Genomic DNA, 20704 nt, shown 5'->3' on the forward strand with positions numbered 1-20704 from the left:
AGAGACAGAGAGAGAGAGTGAGAGAGAGAGAGAGCGCGAGAGAGAGACAGAGACAGAGTGAGAGAGACAGAGACAGAGTGAGAAAGACAGAGAGAGAGAGACAGAGAGAGAGTGTATGTCTGACATGTGTGTGTGTTTCTTCAGCACCTACCTGCTGGCTCTCTTGCAGCAGAAAGATGAGCTCCATGCGTACCGAGGTGACCCCCCCTCCCTTGGCGCCGTGCAGGCTGCAGTAGGACAGGAAGACCCGGAGCAGAGCCTGGTTCTTCCTTAGCCACGCCTTCCTCCTCTCAGCATGAAGCTGCTTGGCTGCGAGACGCCTACGCCCCAGCTGGTGGCGCTCATACGCCCCCGTCTCCGTACCCCCGCCACCCCCCAGGGACTCCTCAAACACGTCCTCTACTCCTCCTCCATCCTCCCATCTCTCCAGCTCCTGGCTCTCCTCCTTCCCCGCCACCTGAAGAAGAGAAGAGGACAGAGGGTTTGATCTTGAAGCTGTTATGGTACTGTAGCAGTAACAGTTACAGGAAATACTGCAGATGCAGTGTGTGTGTACCTTTTAGTGGCAGATGAAGTGTGTGTGTGTGTGTGTGTGTGTGTGTGTGTGTGTGTGTACCTTGTAGTTGCAGATGAAGTGTGTGTGTGTACCTTGTAGTGGCAGATGAAGTGTGTGTGTGTGTGTGTACCTTGTAGTTGCAGATGAAGTGTGTGTGTGTGTGTGTGTGTGTGTGTGTGTGTGTGTGTGTGTGTGTGTGTGTGTGTGTGTGTGTGTGTGTGTGTGTGTGTATGTGTGTGTGTGTACCTTGTAGTTGCAGATACGGTGCATGGCTCCTATCTCCTTCTCTAACCAGCTGTAGAGCTGAAAGCGCAGCTTCCCCCCGTCCACCTCATAGCCCGTAGCTAGCGTCCTGAGCTCTGTCATCAGAATCTTCAGACACGCTCGGAACTTCAGCTGCTCTGCGATCACGTCCACCTCAGACTCACCCTGAGAGCAGAGATGGTTCTGGAAATATCTAGCACTTAACTACTGGCATAATCACTCTATATTAACAGTATCATACCTATATAATACTCTTACAGAAAAATCACATTTTTAATAACTAGACTGATACATTAGATATTTTCAATAAACAAGAAAGTTCTTTATCGTGTTAAAAAAATGAAATGATCTTTTTGGATGATACGTTAACAGACAAGGAAAACACAACACTACTTTTTCCACTATCACAAAGCTTATGTATCAACTTGGTTTTCTCTTAAAGTAATCTCAACAGTCAATTATACTGACTAGTGGTTATACTGACTAGTGGTTATACTGACTAGTGGTTATACTGACTAATGGTTATACTGACTAGTGGTTATATTAACTCGTGGTTATACTGACTAGTGGTTATACTGACTAGTGGTTATATTGACTCGTGGTTATACTGACTAGTGGTTACACTGACTAGTGGTTACACTGACTCGTGGTTACACTGACTCGTGGTTACACTGACTCGTGGTTACACTGACTCGTGGTTATACTGACAAGTGGTTATACTGACTCGTGGTTATACTGACTCGTGGTTATATTGACTCGTGGTTATACTGACTAGTGGTTATACTGACTAGTGGTTACACTGACTAATGGTTATACTGACTAGTGGTTACACTGACTAGTGGTTACATTGACTAGTGGTTACATTGACTAGTGGTTGTGGTTATACTGACTCGTGGTTATACTGACTCGTGGTTATACTGACTCGTGGTTATACTGACTCGTGGTTATACTGACTCGTGGTTATACTGACTCGTGGTTATACTGACTCGTGGTTATACTGACTAGTGGTTATATTGACTCGTGGTTATACTGACTCGTGGTTATACTGACTCGTGGTTATACTGACTCGTGGTTATACTGACTCGTGGTTATACTGACTCGTGGTTATACTGACTCGTGGTTATACTGACTCGTGGTTATACTGACTCGTGGTTATACTGACTCGTGGTTATACTGACTCGTGGTTATACTGACTCGTGGTTATGCTGACTAGTGGTTACACTGACGAGTGGTTACACTGACTAGTGGTTACACTGACTAGTGGTTACACTGACTAGTGGTTATATTGACTAGTGGTTGTGGTTATACTGACTCGTGGTTATACTGACTCGTGGTTATACTGACTCGTGGTTATACTGACTCGTGGTTATACTGACTCGTGGTTATACTGACTCGTGGTTATACTGACTAGTGGTTATATTAACTCGTGGTTATACTGACTAGTGGTTATACTGACTCGTGGTTATACTGACTCGTGGTTATACTGACTCGTGGTTATACTGACTCGTGGTTATACTGACTCGTGGTTATACTGACTCGTGGTTATACTGACTCGTGGTTATACTGACTCGTGGTTATACTGACTCGTGGTTATACTGACTCGTGGTTATGCTGACTAGTGGTTACACTGACGAGTGGTTACACTGACTAGTGGTTACACTGACTAGTGGTTACACTGACTAGTGGTTACACTGACTAGTGGTTATATTGACTAGTGGTTGTGGTTATACTGACTCGTGGTTATACTGACTCGTGGTTATACTGACTAGTGGTTACACTGACTAGTGGTTATATTGACTAGTGGTTGTGGTTACACTGACTCGTGGTTACACTGACTCGTGGTTACACTGACTCGTGGTTACACTGACTCGTGGTTACACTGACTCGTGGTTACACTGACTCGTGGTTACATTGACTAGTGGTTACATTGACTAGTGGTTACACTGACTAGTGGTTACATTGACTAGTGGTTACACTGACTAGTGGTTACATTGACTAGTGGTTACACTGACGAGTGGTTATACTGACTAGTGGTTATACTGACTAGTGGTTGTGGTTATACTGACTAGTGGTTATACTGACTCGTGGTTATATTGACTAGTGGTTGTGGTTATACTGACTCGTGGTTATACTGACTCGTGGTTATACTGACTCGTGGTTATATTGACTAGTGGTTATGCTGACTAGTGGTTATGCTGACTAGTGGTTATATTGACGAGTGGTTACACTGACGAGTGGTTACACTGACGAGTGGTTATATTGACTAGTGGTTATACTGACGAGTGGTTACATTGACGAGTGGTTACACTGACGGGTGGTTACACTGACGGGTGGTTACACTGACGGGTGGTTACACTGACGGGTGGTTACACTGACGGGTGGTTACACTGACGGGTGGTTACACTGACGAGTGGTTATATTGACGAGTGGTTATACTGACTAGTGGTTATATTGACTAGTGGTTATACTGACTAGTGGTTACATTGACTAGTGGTTACACTGACGAGTGGTTATACTGACTAGTGGTTATACTGACTAGTGGTTATACTGACTAGTGGTTGTGGTTATACTGACTAGTGGTTATACTGACTCGTGGTTATATTGACTAGTGGTTGTGGTTATACTGACTCGTGGTTATACTCACTCGTGGTTATACTGACTCGTGGTTATACTGACTCGTGGTTATACTGACTCGTGGTTATACTGACTAGTGGTTATGCTGACTAGTGGTTATGCTGACTAGTGGTTATATTGACTAGTGGTTATATTGACTAGTGGTTACACTGACGAGTGGTTATATTGACTAGTGGTTATACTGACGAGTGGTTACATTGACTAGTGGTTACATTGACAAGTGGTTACACTGACTAGTGGTTACACTGACGGGTGGTTACACTGACGGGTGGTTACACTGACGGGTGGTTACACTGACGAGTGGTTATATTGACGAGTGGTTATACTGACGAGTGGTTATACTGACTAGTGGTTATATTGACTAGTGGTTATACTGACTAGTGGTTATATTGACTAGTGGTTATATTGATGATGTCGCCAGCCCTACCTGAGAGTCCTCTCTCTGCAGCCCAGGTGGTCTCACCCCCCCAGACCCCTCATCAGCTTTGGTCTCCACATCAGTCTTCTTCATTGTCAGACCACCATCAGCTTCATCATCGTTCTTATCATCTCCCCAGTCCAGCTGCAGTCCATCGTCCTCCACTTTGACCAGAGGCTGGCTCCAGTCCAGTGTGGCTGAGCTCTCCTCTGTACCCCAGGCAGGATTGGCCTTAACTGGGGCAGGAGAGGCCCAGTCTAGGGCCCCCTGGTTCCCATTCTCCAGAGGCAGGCTAGAGCTGACGTTGGCCATGGAAGAGCCTTTACTTAGGGGGGACGAGGAGACTGACTTCTTGGTCACCTTGGGGATCTTAGAGAGCACCTCCAGGGCAAGCACTGGACAGCCCACCTTTATTAGAAAACAGAATAACACCAATTAGTAACATTAGTAAGTAGCCTTCCACGAGCCGAAATGGCTCACATGGCAGGAGCCTCCTGTTTCTGTATGGTGAGGCAGCTTGATGTACAGTACACCCCCTGGACAGGACACTAGTCTATCTCCTGTTTCTGTATGGTGAAGCAGCTTGATGTACAGTACACCCCCTGGACAGGACACTAGTCTATCTCCTGTTTCTGTATGGTGAGGCAGCTTGATGTACAGTACACCCCCTGGACAGGCACTAGTCTATCTCCTGTTTCTGTATGGTGAGGCAGCTTGATGTACAGTACACCCCCTGGACAGGACACTAGTCTATCTCCTGTTTCTGTATGGTGAGGCAGCTTGATGTACAGTACACCCCCTGGACAGGACACTAGTCTATCTCCTGTTTCTGTATGGTGAGGCAGCTTGATGTACAGTACACCCCCTGGACAGGACACTAGTCTATAGCAGGGCCTTACCCCCAATATATCTCCTTATTAGTAACATTACTTTTAGATTAATTAACGTATCCTGTATTTATTAAAGGTGAGATAAAAATGATACTAATCTTAAAATACTGTTAGTATACAATGACTACTGTTTTTAATGCCGTGCCACATTACACTTTATAATAAGTACTATACTACAGTCGTGCCAGGGACTTTGCAATTAATTGCAATTCATCTGATCACTCTTCATAACATTCTGGAGTATATGCAAATTGCCATCATACAAACAGAGGTGTCATTCTCAAAACTTTTGGCCACGACTGTACAGGTATAATACAATGAACCTTTAAGTTGTCAACTTTGTGTTATCTCCGATGCTTCTAAATGCATTGTATCCACGTGCGGTTGAATTGTGTTATTAAATGATTGATTAAAACAAATCAAAAGACCTTGAAGTGTGCGTTGGCGGTGGTGAAGAAGAGTTTGCGTTCGATGAGGTTGATCTCGTCGACGCTGCTCTTCTCCGAGGTGAGGCCTAGTGATGTCACAGCCCCCTCAGGGGACGCGTAGTGGCGGCGGATGATCAGGGGGTGTGTCCTCAGGTAGTTATAGAAACTAAATACCACCGGGTTACACGACTTCACCATCACATCTGGGGGGGGGTTAGAGAGGGAAAAAAGGAGGGAGAGAGGGGAGGGGAGGGAGAGGGGAGGGGGAGGGAGGGAGAGAGGAGGGGAGGGGAGGGAGAGAGGAGGGGAGGGGAGGGAGGGAGAGAGGACGGGAGGGAGAGAGAGAGAGGAGGGGAGGAGGGAGACAGAGGAAGGAGGAGGGAGAGGGAGGGAGAGGGAGGAGGGGAGGGAGGGGGAGAGAAGGGGGAGGGAGGGGGAGAGAAGGGGAGGGAGAAAGTAAGAGGTAGATAGAGGTCAATGCAAATCAATCCAGTTAGAATATAGCATCAGCTCTCAGCTGAAACATCCCTGTCCTCTCTGAGGGTGTGATCTACCACCATGCTGATCACCTGGGTTCTCATCATCCTCTTTGGGGATGCACTCTAGCAGCGTGCCCAGGGCCTTGGTGTAGTCCTTCATGATCCAGAAGGCTATGCTGCGTAGGAACGGGTCCGGGTGTAGTTTGGTGCAGTGGTACCCCGACCCATTCCTCTGGCAGCCCAAAACCTTCTCATACAGGATGGCTTGGCAGGTGGAACTGCTCTCATAGTCGGCCTCGTACAGCCTGGCTACTACCATGGCCAACTGGATATCTTCCATCTTCTCCAAGCACACCTAGAGGAGAGGACAGTTACAGGAGAGGAGAAAGAGGACAGTACAGTTAGAGGAGAGGACAGTTACAGGAGAGGAGAAAGAGGACAGCACAGTTAGAGGAGAGGACAGTTACAGGAGAGGAGAAAGAGAACAGCACAGTTAGAGGAGAGGACAGTTACAGGAGAGGAGAAAGAGGACAGCACAGTTAGAGGAGAGGACAGTTACAGGAGAGGAGAAAGAGGACAGCACAGTTAGAGTAGAACACAGTTAGAGTAGAGGAGAAAGAGGACAGCACAGTTAGAGGAGAGGACAGTTACAGGAGAGGAGAAAGAGGACAGCACAGTTAGAGTAGAACACAGTTAGAGTAGAGGAGAAAGAGGAGAGCACTGTTAGAGTAGAGGACAGTTAGAGGAGAGGAGAAAGAGGACAGTACAGTTAGAGTAGAGGAAAGTTAAAGTTGGCCTGTGTTCCATAAGGAATATACAGTGCCTTGCAAAAGTATTCAACCCCTTGGCATTATTCCTATTTTGTTGCATTACAAAATGGATTTAAATTGATTTTTATTTGGATTTCATGTAATGGACATACACAAAATAGTCCAAATTGGTCAAGTGAAATGAAAAAAATTACTTGTTTCAAAAAATAAAATTAAAATTAAAACTGAAAAGTGGTGCGTGGTGCGTGCATATGTTTTCACCCTCTTTGCGATGAAGCCCCTAAATAAGATCTAGTGCAACCAATTACCTTCAGAAGTCACATAATTAGTTAAATAAAGTCCACCTGTGTGCAATCTAAGTGTCACATGATCTGTCACATGATCGCAGTATATATATATACACTGCTCAAAAAAATAAAGGGAACACTTAAACAACACAATGTAACTCCAAGTCAATCACACTTCTGTGAAATCAAACTGTCCACTTAGGAAGCAACACTGATTGACAATCAATTTCACATGCTGTTGTGCAAATGGAATAGACAAAAGGTGGAAATTATAGGCAATTAGCAAGACACCCCCAATAAAGGAGTGATTCTGCAGGTGGTGACCACACACTTCTCAGTTCCTATGCTTCCTGGCTGATGTTTTGGTCACTTTTGAATGCTGGCGGTGCTCTCACTCTAGTGGTAGCATGAGACGGAGTCTACAACCCACACAAGTGGCTCAGGTAGTGCAGCTCATCCAGGATGGCACATCAATGCGAGCTGTGGCAAGAAGGTTTGCTGTGTCTGTCAGCGTAGTGTCCAGAGCATGGAGGCGCTACCAGGAGACAGGCCAGTACATCAGGAGATGTGGAGGAGGCCGTAGGAGGGCAAAAACCCAGCAGCAGGACCGCTACCTCTGCCTTTGAGCAGGAGGAGCACTGCCAGAGCCCTGCAAAATGACCTCCAGCAGGCCACAAATGTGCATGTGTCAGGATATGGTCTCACAAGGGCTCTGAGTATCTCATCTCGGTACCTAATGGCAGTCAGGCTACCTCTGGCGAGCACATGGAGGGCTGTGCGGCCCCACAAAGAAATGCCACCCCACACCATGACTGACCCACCGCCAAACCGGTCATGCTGGAGGATGTTGCAGGCAGCAGAACGTTCTCCACGGCGTCTCCAGACTCTGTCACGTCTGTCACATGTGCTCATGTGCTCAGTGTGAACCTGCTTTCATCTGTGAAGAGCACAGGGCGCCAGTGGCGAATTTGCCAATCTTGGTGTTCTCTGGCAAATGCCAAACGTCCTGCACGGTGTTGGGCTGTAAGCACGACCCCCACCTGTGGACGTCGGGCCCTCATACCACCCTCATGGAGTCTGTTTCTGACCGTTTGAGCAGACACATGCACATTTGTGGCCTGCTGGAGGTCATTTTGCAGGGCTCTGGCAGTGCTCCTCCTGCTCAAAGGCGGAGGTAGCGGTCCTGCTGCTGGGTTGTTGCTCTCCTACGGCCTCCTCCACATCTCCTGATGTACTGGCCTGTCTCCTGGTAGCGCCTCCATGCTCTGGACACTACGCTGACAGACACAGCAAACCTTCTTGCCACAGCTCGCATTGATGTGCCATCCTGGATGAGCTGCACTACCTGAGCCACTTGTGTGGGTTGTAGACTCCGTCTCATGCTACCACTAGAGTGAGAGCACCGCCAGCATTCAAAAGTGACCAAAACATCAGCCAGGAAGCATAGGAACTGAGAAGTGGTCTGTGGTCACCACCTGCAGAATCACTCCTTTATTGGGGGTGTCTTGCTAATTGCCTATAATTTCCACCTTTTGTCTATTCCATTTGCACAACAGCATGTGAAATATATTGTCAATCAGTGTTGCTTCCTAAGTAGACAGTTTGATTTCACAGAAGTGTGATTGACTTGGAGTTACATTGTGTTGTTTAAGTGTTCCCTTTATTTTTTTGAGCAGTGTATATACACACACACACCTGTTCAGAAAGGCCCCAGAGTCTTGCAACACAACTAAGCAAGCAGCACCATGAAGACCAAGGAGCTCTCCAAACAGGTCAGGGACAAAGTTGTGGAGAAGTACAGATCAGGGTTGGGTTATAAAAAAATATCAGAAACTTTGAGCATCCCACGGAGCACCATTAAATCCATTATTAAAAAATGGAAAGAATATGGCACCACCTGCCAAGAGAGGGCCGCCCACCAAAACTCACAGACCAGGCAAGGAGGGCATTAATCAGAGAGGCAACAAAGAGACAAAAGATAACCCCGAAGGAGCTGCAAAGCTCCACAGCAGAGATTGGAGTATCTGTCCATAGGACCCCTAAGCTGTACACGCCACAGAGCTGGGCTTAACGGAAGAGTGGCCAGGCCAGAAAAAAGCCAATGCTTAAAGAAAAAAATAAGCAAACATGTTTAATGTTCGCCAAAAGGAATGTGGGAGACTCCCCAAACATATGGAAGAAGGTGCTCTGGTCAGATGAGACTAAAATTGAGCTTTTTGGCTATCAAGGAAAATGCTATGTCAGCACAAACACCTCTCATCACCCTGAGAACACCATCCCCACAGTGAAGCATGGTGGTGGCAGCATCATGCTTTGGGGATGTTCTTCATCGGCAGGGACTGGGCAACTGGTCAGAATTGAAGGAATGCTGGATGGCGCTAAATACATAGAAATTATTGAGGGAAACCTGTTTCAGTATTCCAGAGATTAGAGACTGGGACAGAGGTTCACCTTCCAGCAGGACATTGGCCCTAAGCATACTGCTAAAGCAACACTCGAGTGGTTTAAGGGAAACATTTAAATGTCTTGGAATGGCCTAGTCAAAGACATATCCCAAGAGACTTGCAGCTGTAATTGCTGCAAAAGGTGGCTTTACAAAGTATCGACTTTGGAGGGGGTGAATAGTTATGCAAGCTCAAGTTCTCAGTTTTTTGGTCTTATTTCTTGTTTGTTTCACAATAAAAAAAAAAATGTCATCTTCAAAGTGGTTGGCACGTTGTGTAAATCAAATGATACAACCCCCCCAAAATCTATTTTAATTCCAGGTTGTAAGACAACAAAATAGGAAAAATGCCAAGGGGGGTGAATACTTTCGCAAGCTACTGTAAAGGCCTAGTAAGTAAGTGACAGAGGAGGGGACAGTTAGAGGAGGGGACAGTTAGAGGAGGGGACAGTTAGAGGAGGGGACAGTTAGAGGAGGGGACAGTTAGAGGAGGGGACAGTTAGAGGAGGGGACAGTTAGAGGAGGGGACAGTTAGAGGAGGGGACAGTTAGAGTAGAGAACAGTTAGAGTAGAGGAGATGAGAAGCCACACCAGGCACTGTCCACACATCAAGCAGGTTCTGCATGTGCAGGGTTTATAACATAGACTTACTAAGAAACCTGACAACCATAGATGTATTCAGGGTCTGTCTCCTGCTGGACTAAAAACGCTGTTCAACGGCAAATCAAGGTTCAAGGTTTAGACTGTTTGCTAAAACTGACATAACAGTAAGACTCATGGCTAAGACAGACAAATGATGAACATGTGATCTAGTGTTCTCTCAATGATGCCCTCTGAACCGACTGTCTGGTAAACTATCCCCAAACACTTACAGTAGGAACCCATTCCCCCTCTAGGCAGTGTCCTGCTATCAGCATGTTGAGAGTGAGACTGTTCTGTTGCACCCTCAGCCCAAGGTAAAGTAACCCCAACATTTACGTAGCTAACCATCTCCATGACCTTATCTTTCAGGTTTAGACTAGAGTATTCACACACACAGCTGTAGAGTCTCACGTCATTGACACACCTCCTAGTTGACTTCCATAAACATTGGTCTGTGACAGGTTTCCATGGCGAGGACGATGTCACAACAGACACAATAGAGGTGCAGCTGAAGTAGGTCTAAACTAGGAACAGACTCTCTGTCTGTGTGTGTCTGTGTGTGTGTGTCTGTGTGTGTGTCTGTGTGTGTGTGTCTGTGTGTGTGTGTGTCTGTGTGTCTGTGTGTGTGTCTGTGTCTGTGTCTGTGTCTGTGTGTGTGTGTGTGTGTGTGTGTGTTTCCGGACCTCGACGGCGTCTTTCAGGGAGCCAGCCAGCAGGAAGAAGGCAGCAGCCTGTTCAAAGCGCTGTTTCCCCAGCAGAGAGAAAGCGTTCTTCAGAGCTGCTTTACGCCAACGGTCCTCACTGAAGTTATTCTTAAAGAACACTGTCATCTTCTCATCACGCTGAGACCTAGAGGAGAGGAGGAAGAGGAGAATATAATATGCATTATTTACCTGCTGTACATGATTCATGTAATTGCATTCTGACACATAGAAAAACATAACATGTGGATTTTAAAGAAAAGTCCAGGAGAGGTGAATAACTAAACAAAAAGGTGAGACAACACAAACTGATCTGGGATCAGGCTAGAGGTCCAAGTGTGTTCCAGGTGTTACCTGAACAGGCCCCAGAGAACAGCCTTCTTCTTCGTTGCCAGGTAGAACAGAGCCGCATCTAAAGGATCGTTGTTCCTCTGGAACGCTGCTTTACCCACCTACACACAGATCAACCAATCAAACCATGAAGACCAACCAATCAATCAATCAATGATAGGAGTTCAGGCCACACCACACCGTCCCGTACCTTCTCCACCATCCTGCGTAGTGTGTTGATGTTGCGGATCCACCAGCCCACCCCTACAGCCCGTAGCTCAGACCACTGAGGGTCTCCTCTCTGCATGGCCGGGATCATATTCAACATCTCCTCCTCAGCCTCTGAGTGGAACGCCCACGCAAAGTGACACGTAGACAGACCTGGGGGCAGACAGGTGACTGTGTTCAGAGAGGAGAGAAAAGGGAGGGAACAGGGCCCAGAGAGAGACAACATATCTGGACCTGGGAGGAACAGGGCCCAGAGAGACAACATATCTGGACCTGGGAGGGAACAGGGCCCAGAGAGAGACAACATATCTGGACCTGGGAGGGAACAGGGCCCAGAGAGAGACAGCATATCTGGACCTGGGAGGGAACAGGGCCCAGAGAGAGACAACATATCTGGACCTGGGAGGGAACAGGGCCCAGAGAGAGACAACATATCTGGACCTGGGAGGAACAGGGCCCAGAGAGACAACATATCTGGACCTGGGAGGAACAGGGCCCAGAGAGAGACAGCATATCTGGACCTGGGAGGGAACAGGGCCCAGAGAGAGACAGCATATCTGGACCTGGGAGGGAACAGGGCCCAGAGAGAGACAACATATCTGGACCTGGGAGGGAACAGGGCCCAGAGAGAGACAACATATCTGGACCTGGGAGGGAACAGGGCCCAGAGAGAGACAACATATCTGGACCTGGGAGGGAACAGGGCCCAGAGAGAGACAACATATCTGGACCTGGGAGGAACAGGGCCCAGAGAGACAACATATCTGGACCTGGGAGGAACAGGGCCCAGAGAGAGACAACATATCTGGACCTGGGAGGGAACAGGGCCCAGAGAGACAACATATCTGGACCTGGAAGGAACAGGGCCCAGATAGAGACAACATATCTGGACCTGGGAGGGAACAGGGCCCAGAGAGACAACATATCTGGACCTGGGAGGGAACAGGGCCCAGAGCGAGACAACATATCTGGACCTGGGAGGGAACAGGGCCCAGAGCGAGACAACATATCTGGACCTGGGAGGGAACAGGGCCCAGAGAGACAACAACATATCTGGACCTGGGAGGGAACAGGGCCCAGAGAGACAACATATCTGGACCTGGGAGGGAACAGGGCCCAGAGAGACAACATATCTGGACCTGGGAAGGAACAGGGCCCAGAGAGAGACAACATATCTGGACCTGGGAGGGAACAGGGCCCAGAGAGAGACAACATATCTGGACCTGGGAGGAACAGGGCCCAGAGAGAGACAACATATCTGGACCTGGGAGGGAACAGGGCCCAGAGAGAGACAACATATCTGGACCTGGGAGGAACAGGGCCCAGAGAGAGACAACATATCCACTGCAAGTCCTCCTACATATCCAATACTAGATCAATGTCTCAGTATAATGTACCAATAAGACACTCTCTACGAGCCTGTCCATCACAGCTCAGATAGACAGATTGTGAAGCAGGAGTGTGTGTGAGTGTGAGTGTGAGTGTGTGTGTGTGTGTGTGTACCATACCTTGGTGCAGCAACTGCATGCGGTACAGTGGGGGTAGAGAGGTGAGGAGACAGGTGTGTAGACGCATGGCTAACAGGTACCTCAACCCACACTCATCCAGGGCCTCACCACCTAGACAGAAACACATTATTAACACATGGGTTAGTGTAGCACATTAACTCACACACACACTGATCAGATGGAATCAGATGGTGCCAGTCTTTCCCATTCATTTGGGAGAGAGCAGCTTCCTCCTAAGACTCCACACCAGATGGAGAGGGTTGAGGGATCTCTCTGTCCCCCTCTACCCATCCATACTGATGGCTTCGGATTTCTAAACGTGAAATATTGGATAGGAGCCAGGGAGCTTTGGAAGGTGCTGAGTAGAGGCAATCACATGACTGTAGTTACTGATAATGGTGGAGCGGTGGAGTAGTGAGGAAGGGGGTCAAGGTCAGGTCAGGTCCCCTTAAGGGAGAAGGAACAGTTTGTGGCCCGTATCACTTAACTTACATTTAAGTCATTTAGCAGACGCTCTTATCCAGAGCGACTTACAAATTTACCTTTTATATTTAACTAGGCAAGTCATTTTGGAAGGAGGAGACTCCACCCAAACTGAGGTATATATATACGACCACTGGTGGAAATATGGCTTTGTCTTATGCAGCTGTATGGCCCAACGGGTGAATAAACTTAGTTGAAGCTTTACTAATCGTCTGTGAGTTTTACTAGGTTCATGTAGAACCTAACAATACAAATGAAACACACCCGATGGAGAGCGTTGAGGGATCTCTCCATCCCCCTCTACCCATCCATACAAAGAGATGAAAACAATGATTTAGCAATCAGTCCTTTAAATGTCTTCCACTCCATGTGCCTGGTCCTCCTCCCTAAATGGTACCCCGTTTCCTATACAGTGCACTACTTGTTCATGGTAGCATGGTAGTTCAATGTGCCCCATAGTCCTGTGTCTTAGTGTGTCTCGTCCATGAACCTTTCAACCTTCTCTCCCTCCCCTCTCAATCTCTCCCTCCCCTCTCAATCTCTCCCTCTCCTTCTTTCTCTCCCTCTCCTTCTTTCTCTCCCTCTCCTTCTTTCTCTCCCTCTCCTTCTTTCTCTCCCTCTCCCTCTGCTTACTTAACAGAGGAACAACCTGCTAAGGTCTCTTTCTCACTTCCCCCTTAAAGACTAAATAACATCTATAACAGACTGATACTGGAGGTGAAATGACAAAGATAACTGTCAGTGTGTGTTTATATCAACCATTAAGAACACGTAATCAGGGAACAACTCTGACTAGACTAATTACATTATGTTTCTATTTGTTTTGCCTAATAGACCATGGTCAGGTAAAACATGGCCCAAGTCACAGACACCCTCCCTCTCTCTGAGACTGACCTGTGTACTGTTTGTCAGTGGAGCTGCTGACCTCTGAACTGGTGGTAGCTACAGTATCAGCTAGAGCCACCAGAAACATCTGTTCCAACCTGGTCAGACCTGGAAGACTGGAATGCATCAGCTGACTAGATAACACCTGGAGGGAGGGAGGAGGGGGAGAGGGAGGGAAGGATGGAAGGGGAGAGGGAGGGAAGGATGGAGGTAGGGAGGAGGGGGAGGGAAGGATGGAGGGGGAGAGGGAGGGAAGGATGGAGTGAGGGAGGGAGGGGGAGGGAAGGATGGAGGGGGAGAGGGAAGGAAGGATAGAGGGGGAGAGGGAGGGAAGGAAGGAGGGAGGGAGGAGAGGGAAGGAAGGATAGAGGGGGAGAGGGAGGGAAGGAAGGATAGAGGGGGAGAGGGAAGGAAGGAAGGAAGGAAGGAAGGAAGGAAGGAAGGAAGGAAGGAAGGAAGGAAGGAAGGAAGGAAGGAAGGAAGGAAGGAAGGAAGGCAGGCAGGCAGGCAGGCAGGCAGGCAGGGAGGCAGGGAGGGAGGGAGATTAGCAGAGAAGAACTGTATTAATCACAGAGGCGATATATTTACTTGACAAACACTTAAACCAGACAAAAACATCTCAGCCATCCACAGGCCGGTAAGTAAATAACTGTTGTTGTTGTTTACCTGTGCGTGTTCTGGTCCGAAGTAGGTGGGTCCGTACTGAGACAGGTTGATGAATCTAGACTTCTTCTCTACTTTCTCTGTAGCGAAGCTCACAAAGTCATCTGTCGTCACCGCCTGCAACTGAGGGAGGGAGACATACAATCACTAGATGATTGATTGGTTGATTGATTATTGATTTGGGTATAACAGAGAACAAGATTACATCTGGACCCAGAGGTTAACACATGGAGGGGTCATATGGTTCCAACAAACATTTACTGCATATCTTGTCTTTAGGTAACAGACAGAATATCAACATTATACAATAGAAAATAAACATGTTTTTGAAGAATCTGTTGAGCATCTACACACTTAGGAAGTATGATTCTATGAAAAAGGAAACATCTGTATGTGTCACTGAAACATCCAGCTAAAACCTGAAACCTCTTACCTGGAACAGGTCTGTGTACTGATCTCCTCCTGTCTTCCTCGCCCCCTCTACCTCAGCCACCTTCCCTCCCTTCGCCCCCTCCTCTCCTCCCTTATAGGAGGTGTCCAGGTCAGCAGAGAGCAGAGCGTAGAGGGGTAGAGGGGGAATGGAGTTGATTTCTGTGTAATCTCGTCCCCCGTCGCGGCCGGCCACGATGGTGTCTTTAGCCGTACTGCCGCTCACACTAATTGTCCGGGACAGGTGGCGTCTGGTTCCACCCTCACCTGCCTCCACGTCCCTCACCACAGCAACCTCCCCAGCGATACACTTCACCAGGTGGGACAGGATGGCCTGAAGAAGAAGAATAACCATCTTCCTCATCTTCATCAACAGTGGCAGAGACATTAATGTAGTCATTGACGGCATCATCGCCATCATCATTGTCATCATAATCACAGCAGTCATATTGTTGTTCTCTCTATTCTATGACTACTCAAGAAGTTGTCTGGTCACTTAAATAAATGTATCTTGGTTGCAAACATTTATAAAGTGGACAGGCAGATGGACAAACAGCCAGCCAGCCAGACAAGCAGCCAACCAGCCAGCCCACCAACCAATCAGACAGACAGCCAAACAGACATTCATCCACCCCACCCATCCACCCAGACCCACCAGACAGACAGACAGACAGCCAACCAGACATTCATCCACCCCACCCAGACCCACCAGACAGACAGCCAGCCAACCAGACATTCATCCACCCAGACAGACAGCCAACCAGCCATCTATTCATCCATCCACCAATTCACCCATCCACCCAGACCAGTCAGTCAGACCCACCTTGGCGCGGCGGACCTTCCCCAGGTCCATGAGCTCCAGCAGCTGTGTTGGATGGTACTGAGGCAGGGTGGGGGACAGGGAGTGGGCCGCCTCAAACAGACCCCCCTCCTGCAGCCCTGCCGGCGCCTGGAGAGCCTCGTCGATTGCCACGTTGCCCTCAAACACACTCTTGGACCGGGCGCGCCCCTTGAACGCCGACGAGGATCCCCCCGTGGCTGCAGCAGTGGCCGTCTGCCCTCCGCTCCCTCTAACCCCCCCAGCGATGTTATCTTCAGAGGAGAGGCTGTCCCCCTCGGCATCACCGGGCTTGCGGTCCTGGCGCCACTGGGCGTACACGTGCATCTCACAGTCCATACCCACCACCAGGATGCCGTCCCTCACCCAGGACAGGGACACGGGCAGGGAGGGGGTGCCGTCTACAGAGGAGAGCAGGTCCACAGTGCGCAGCAGGATCCAGCGGGATCGGATACCCTGTTTCACATTAGATCAGGGATGCAGGGGGGTAAGAATAATGATTATTAGTAGAATAATAATAATGTTTATTATCCAGACGCTTTATAGTGCAGTCATTAGGCGCTGGTCAAAAGTAGTGCACCAATTAGGGAATAGGGTGCAATTTGGGTAGCCAGAGAGTAGTCTCATCCTAAATTCTTGTTCAATGCATGCAGTACTTTAGTCTGAGACTGACAACATTGACGTTGTTTGTTGTGAGGATGGGCAAGAGGGGCTAACCAATCAGAGTATCCAAAGCCAATGACACATTTTCAAACCACTGCTTTACACACTGGTGGAATACCAATCGGTTTCTGGACCAATCACTGCCCCATTCGGTGAAGGGTCGGGGAGGGACTCAGATCCAGCCTCATTGTGGAGAAGGAACTGACGTCCGTGGGCATGGCGTTTGGCCTGAAGCAAGGAGTCTGACTAGCCAGGAAACCATTTGGGACGCACACTTGAAAACTTGAATGTCCTCAAAGAGGCAAGTCATTTAGCAGCATACACAACACATACAGACAGAACCACATGCTAACAAACAGCAGATGTAACAGCAATACACAGTAGACTAAATGTGTGAAGAATACAAGGTAGTGTGGGTTACGGAAGTACCAGTTTGATCCTGACTTTGGGTGTGTGTGTGTGTGTGTGTGTGAGTGTGTACCTGTTTGATCCTGACTTTGGGGTGTGTGTGTGTGTGTGTGTGTGTGTGTGTGTGTGTGTGTGTGTGTGTGTGTGTGTGTGTGTGTGTGTGTGTGTGTGTGTGAGCGTGTACCAGTTTGATCCTGACTTTGGGGTGTGTGTGTGTGTGTGTGTGTACCTGTTTGATGCTGCCGCCTAGAGGTAGGGTGATGATCGCCACCCCGTCCTTGCTTGCGGTCTGTTCGTTGACCACGCCCGAGATGCGACCGTACATGAGGATATTGGATCCCACCCCCACCGTGAGGATATGAGACCCGTCCTCTTTGGACAGCCAGTCCAGGTGGACATAGTGTTTGATGTTGGGAGAGTGGTGGTCGCGACTCATGTACAGGTCAGACCTACAGAGAGAGAGGGGGTTAGTCATTTTAGAGACATGCACACACAGACAGACACACACACACACACACACACCCCACCAGTACCTGCTGTACACAAAGAGGTTGGAGTCTACACTGACTCCAGGGTCCAGGGTAGAGGAGGGCCTAGTGAAGTCATCCAGGTGGAGGGTCTGCTCCAACACCCACTCAGACCCCCCCGTAGACTCACACTCAAAGATGGACACGTGCATGGAGAAGTCCCCTGCTGGACCATGGCTCTGGGGAGAGGGAGGAAGGTACACACTTCATTAAACTGTCAGGTTAAATGCAAAAAAATGACATGTCTGAGGGAAAATGAACAATGAAGTATTGTACATTTTAGTCATCAGATGTTCTCATCCAAAACCATATCTAGAGACAGAACCACAACCACTTCAGGTAAAACCTTCTACAAAATGACTGATAAAGATTATACTGTATTTTTTTTACATTCCTCAGGGACAGAAATTGAAAGCAATGTGCTTGAATTTGGACAGGTGAACTACACCAGAATATGCACTAATCCAATGAGCCATTAAGTTGAGTGGAGCGTACAGTAAAAGTCCTCTCCTACCTGTCCCGGGATGTGTCCGGGCCGGGGCTGTTTGAAGGAGACAGCCAGTCGTCCAGTGTAGGAACAGGACACGGCTACAGGACGTCCTGGGACACACACAGCACTGTTGTTATCCTCCTCCTCGTTGAGTAGAGCCCAAGGCTCCCAGTGATAGACCCTGTTCTCCCCCTCCTCACACCCCAGGGCAGTCTGTCCCCCCTCCACAGAGCATCGCCAGAACCGGACGCGGGAGTCAGAGCAGGTGGTGACGATCAGGTAGGGGGCCAGACACACAGGGTAGATGGACGACGAACTCAGGTGACCTGGAGAGAGAGGGAGAGAGACGGAGAGAGACAGAGCGAGACAGTATAGAATAACTGTTACAAAAGAATCAGACTAACTCAGATGACTTGAAGACAGAGACATGGAGGACAATGCCATATTAAATTGTTAGGATCCAGTCCCTGGCTTGGGAGGCGTTTACATTTTCTATGATGTGCTGTTGGTTTTAAAACTTTTACTTTGGAATATATTACATTTGGACTGTTTTTACAAATATGTAAAAGTGTGTGTGTGTGTGTGTGTGTGTGTGTGTGTGTGTGTGTGTGTGCATATCCATCCGTACCTGCGGAGGGCGTAGCCCTGGTCACCTCCACCCCAACAGGCAGGTCCAGACGGTGGCTACAGACCAGCTTGGAGCTGAGGATCAGTTTGCTGGCTGACTGCAGGTTAGCTGTCGAGGCTGAGCGAGTAAGAGGGGAGGAGGACGTGTCAGCTGTACTCTGTTGGAACGGGATCGTCAGCTGAGACTGGTACGACCTCTCTGGGACCGGATCATCTGAACACACAGAGAAAGAAAGAGAGACAGAGAGAAAACTTTATTGTTCATATAGTCGTCTCAACAACAGAGGAAAAACTTTATTGTTCACAATATTATCTGAACAAACTTATCTAAACAAACCGAGAAAAAACGTTATCTTCAACACAATCAATATACAAACTACACAGGCCTCAATGTATATACTAATCCACTGTACTACTCCGTTATACCGCAGTCCACTGTACTACTCCGTTATACCGCGGTCCACTGTACGACTCCGCTATACCGGGGTCCACTGTACGACTCCGCTATACCGGGGTCCACTGTACGACTCCGTTATACCGGGGTCCACTGTACGACTCCGTTATACCGGGGTCCACTGTACGACTCCGCTATACCGGGGTCCACTGTACGACTCCGCTATACCGGGGTCCACTGTACGACTCCGCTATACCGGGGTCCACTGTACGACTCCGTTATACCGGGGTCCACTGTACGACTCTGCGGTCCACTGTACTACTCCTTTATGCCGGGGTCCACTGTACTACTCCGTTATGCCGGGGTCCACTGTACTACTCCGTTATGCCGGGGTCCACTGTACTACTCCGTTATGCCGGGGTCCACTGTACTACTCCGTTATGCCGGGGTCCACTGTACTACTCCGTTATACCGGGGTCCACTGTACTACTCCGTTATGCCGGGGTCCACTGTACTACTCCGTTATGCCGGGGTCCACTGTACGACTCCGTTATACCGGGGTCCACTGTACGACTCCGTTATACCGGGGTCCACTGTACTACTCCGCGGTCCACTGTACTACTCCGTTATACCGCGGTCCACTGTACTACTCCGTTATGCCGCGGTCCACTGTACTACTCCGTTATGCCGCGGTCCACTGTACTACTCCGTTATGCCGCGGTCCACTGTACTACTCCGTTATGCCGGGGTCCACTGTACTACTCCGCTATGCCGGGGTCCACTGTACGACTCCGCTATGCCGGGGTCCACTGTACTACTCCGCTATGCCGGGGTCCACTGTACTACTCCGTTATGCCGGGGTCCACTGTACTACTCCGTTATGCCGGGGTCCACTGTACTACTCCGTTATGCCGGGGTCCACTGTACTACTCCGTTATGCCGGGGTCCACTGTACTACTCCGTTATGCCGGGGTCCACTGTACTACTCCGTTATGCCGGGGTCCACTGTACTACTCCGTTATGCCGGGGTCCACTGTACTACTCCGTTATGCCGGGGTCCACTGTATTACTCCGTTATGCCGGGGTCCACTGTACTACTTACCGGGGTCCACTGTACTACTCCGTTACACCGGGGTCCACTGTACTACTCCGCTACACCGGCGACCACTGTACTACTCCGCTACACCGGAGACCACTGTACTACTCCGCTACACCGGGGCCCACAGCGCTCTATTGTTCCGGGGCCCACTGCGCTCTATTATACCGGGGCCCACTGCGCTCTATTATACCGGGGCCCACTGCGCTCTATTATACCGGGGCCCACTGCGCTCTATTATACCGGGGCCCACTGCGCTCTATTATACCGGGGCCCACTGCGCTCTATTATACCGGGGCCCACTGCGCTCTATTATACCGGGGCCCACTGCGCTCTATTATACCGGGGCCCACTGCGCTCTATTATACCGGGGCCCACTGCGCTCTATTATACCGGGGCCTACTGTACGTTACTCTATTATACCGGGTTAGGTTGGGTCAGGGTTGTGGTTAGGTACTCACCTACACAGGCCTAGGTTAGGTTGTGGTTAGGTTGGGTTGTGGTTAGGTACTTAGGTACTCACCCACACAGGCCTAGGTTAGGCTGTGTTGTGGTTAGGTTGTGGTTAGGTACTCACCCACACAGGCCTAGGTTAGGTTGTGGTTAGGTACTCACCCACACAG

General features: G+C 49.0%; 1 protein-coding gene across 1 annotated transcript in view; it reads right to left on the bottom strand.

Annotated features, from left to right (window-relative positions):
* Positions 1–20704, bottom strand: part of LOC120052969 (dmX-like protein 2) — an 84926-nt gene that overhangs the window by 41083 nt on the left and 23139 nt on the right. The window contains exons 19-35 of the mRNA XM_039000221.1: positions 18593–18805; positions 17989–18290; positions 17481–17653; positions 17177–17396; positions 15862–16332; positions 15043–15372; positions 14613–14732; positions 13956–14091; positions 12579–12689; positions 11054–11223; positions 10867–10964; positions 10495–10660; positions 5760–6024; positions 5191–5393; positions 3882–4280; positions 803–985; positions 152–457 (exon numbers count right to left, since the gene is read on the bottom strand). Coding sequence (XP_038856149.1) covers positions 152–457; positions 803–985; positions 3882–4280; positions 5191–5393; positions 5760–6024; positions 10495–10660; positions 10867–10964; positions 11054–11223; positions 12579–12689; positions 13956–14091; positions 14613–14732; positions 15043–15372; positions 15862–16332; positions 17177–17396; positions 17481–17653; positions 17989–18290; positions 18593–18805 — 3866 coding nt within the window. The remainder of the gene's footprint in view (positions 1–151; positions 458–802; positions 986–3881; positions 4281–5190; positions 5394–5759; positions 6025–10494; positions 10661–10866; positions 10965–11053; positions 11224–12578; positions 12690–13955; positions 14092–14612; positions 14733–15042; positions 15373–15861; positions 16333–17176; positions 17397–17480; positions 17654–17988; positions 18291–18592; positions 18806–20704) is intronic.

The sequence above is a fragment of the Salvelinus namaycush genome, chromosome 1, assembly GCF_016432855.1.
Source record: "Salvelinus namaycush isolate Seneca chromosome 1, SaNama_1.0, whole genome shotgun sequence".
Taxonomy (NCBI): Eukaryota; Metazoa; Chordata; class Actinopteri; order Salmoniformes; family Salmonidae; genus Salvelinus; species Salvelinus namaycush.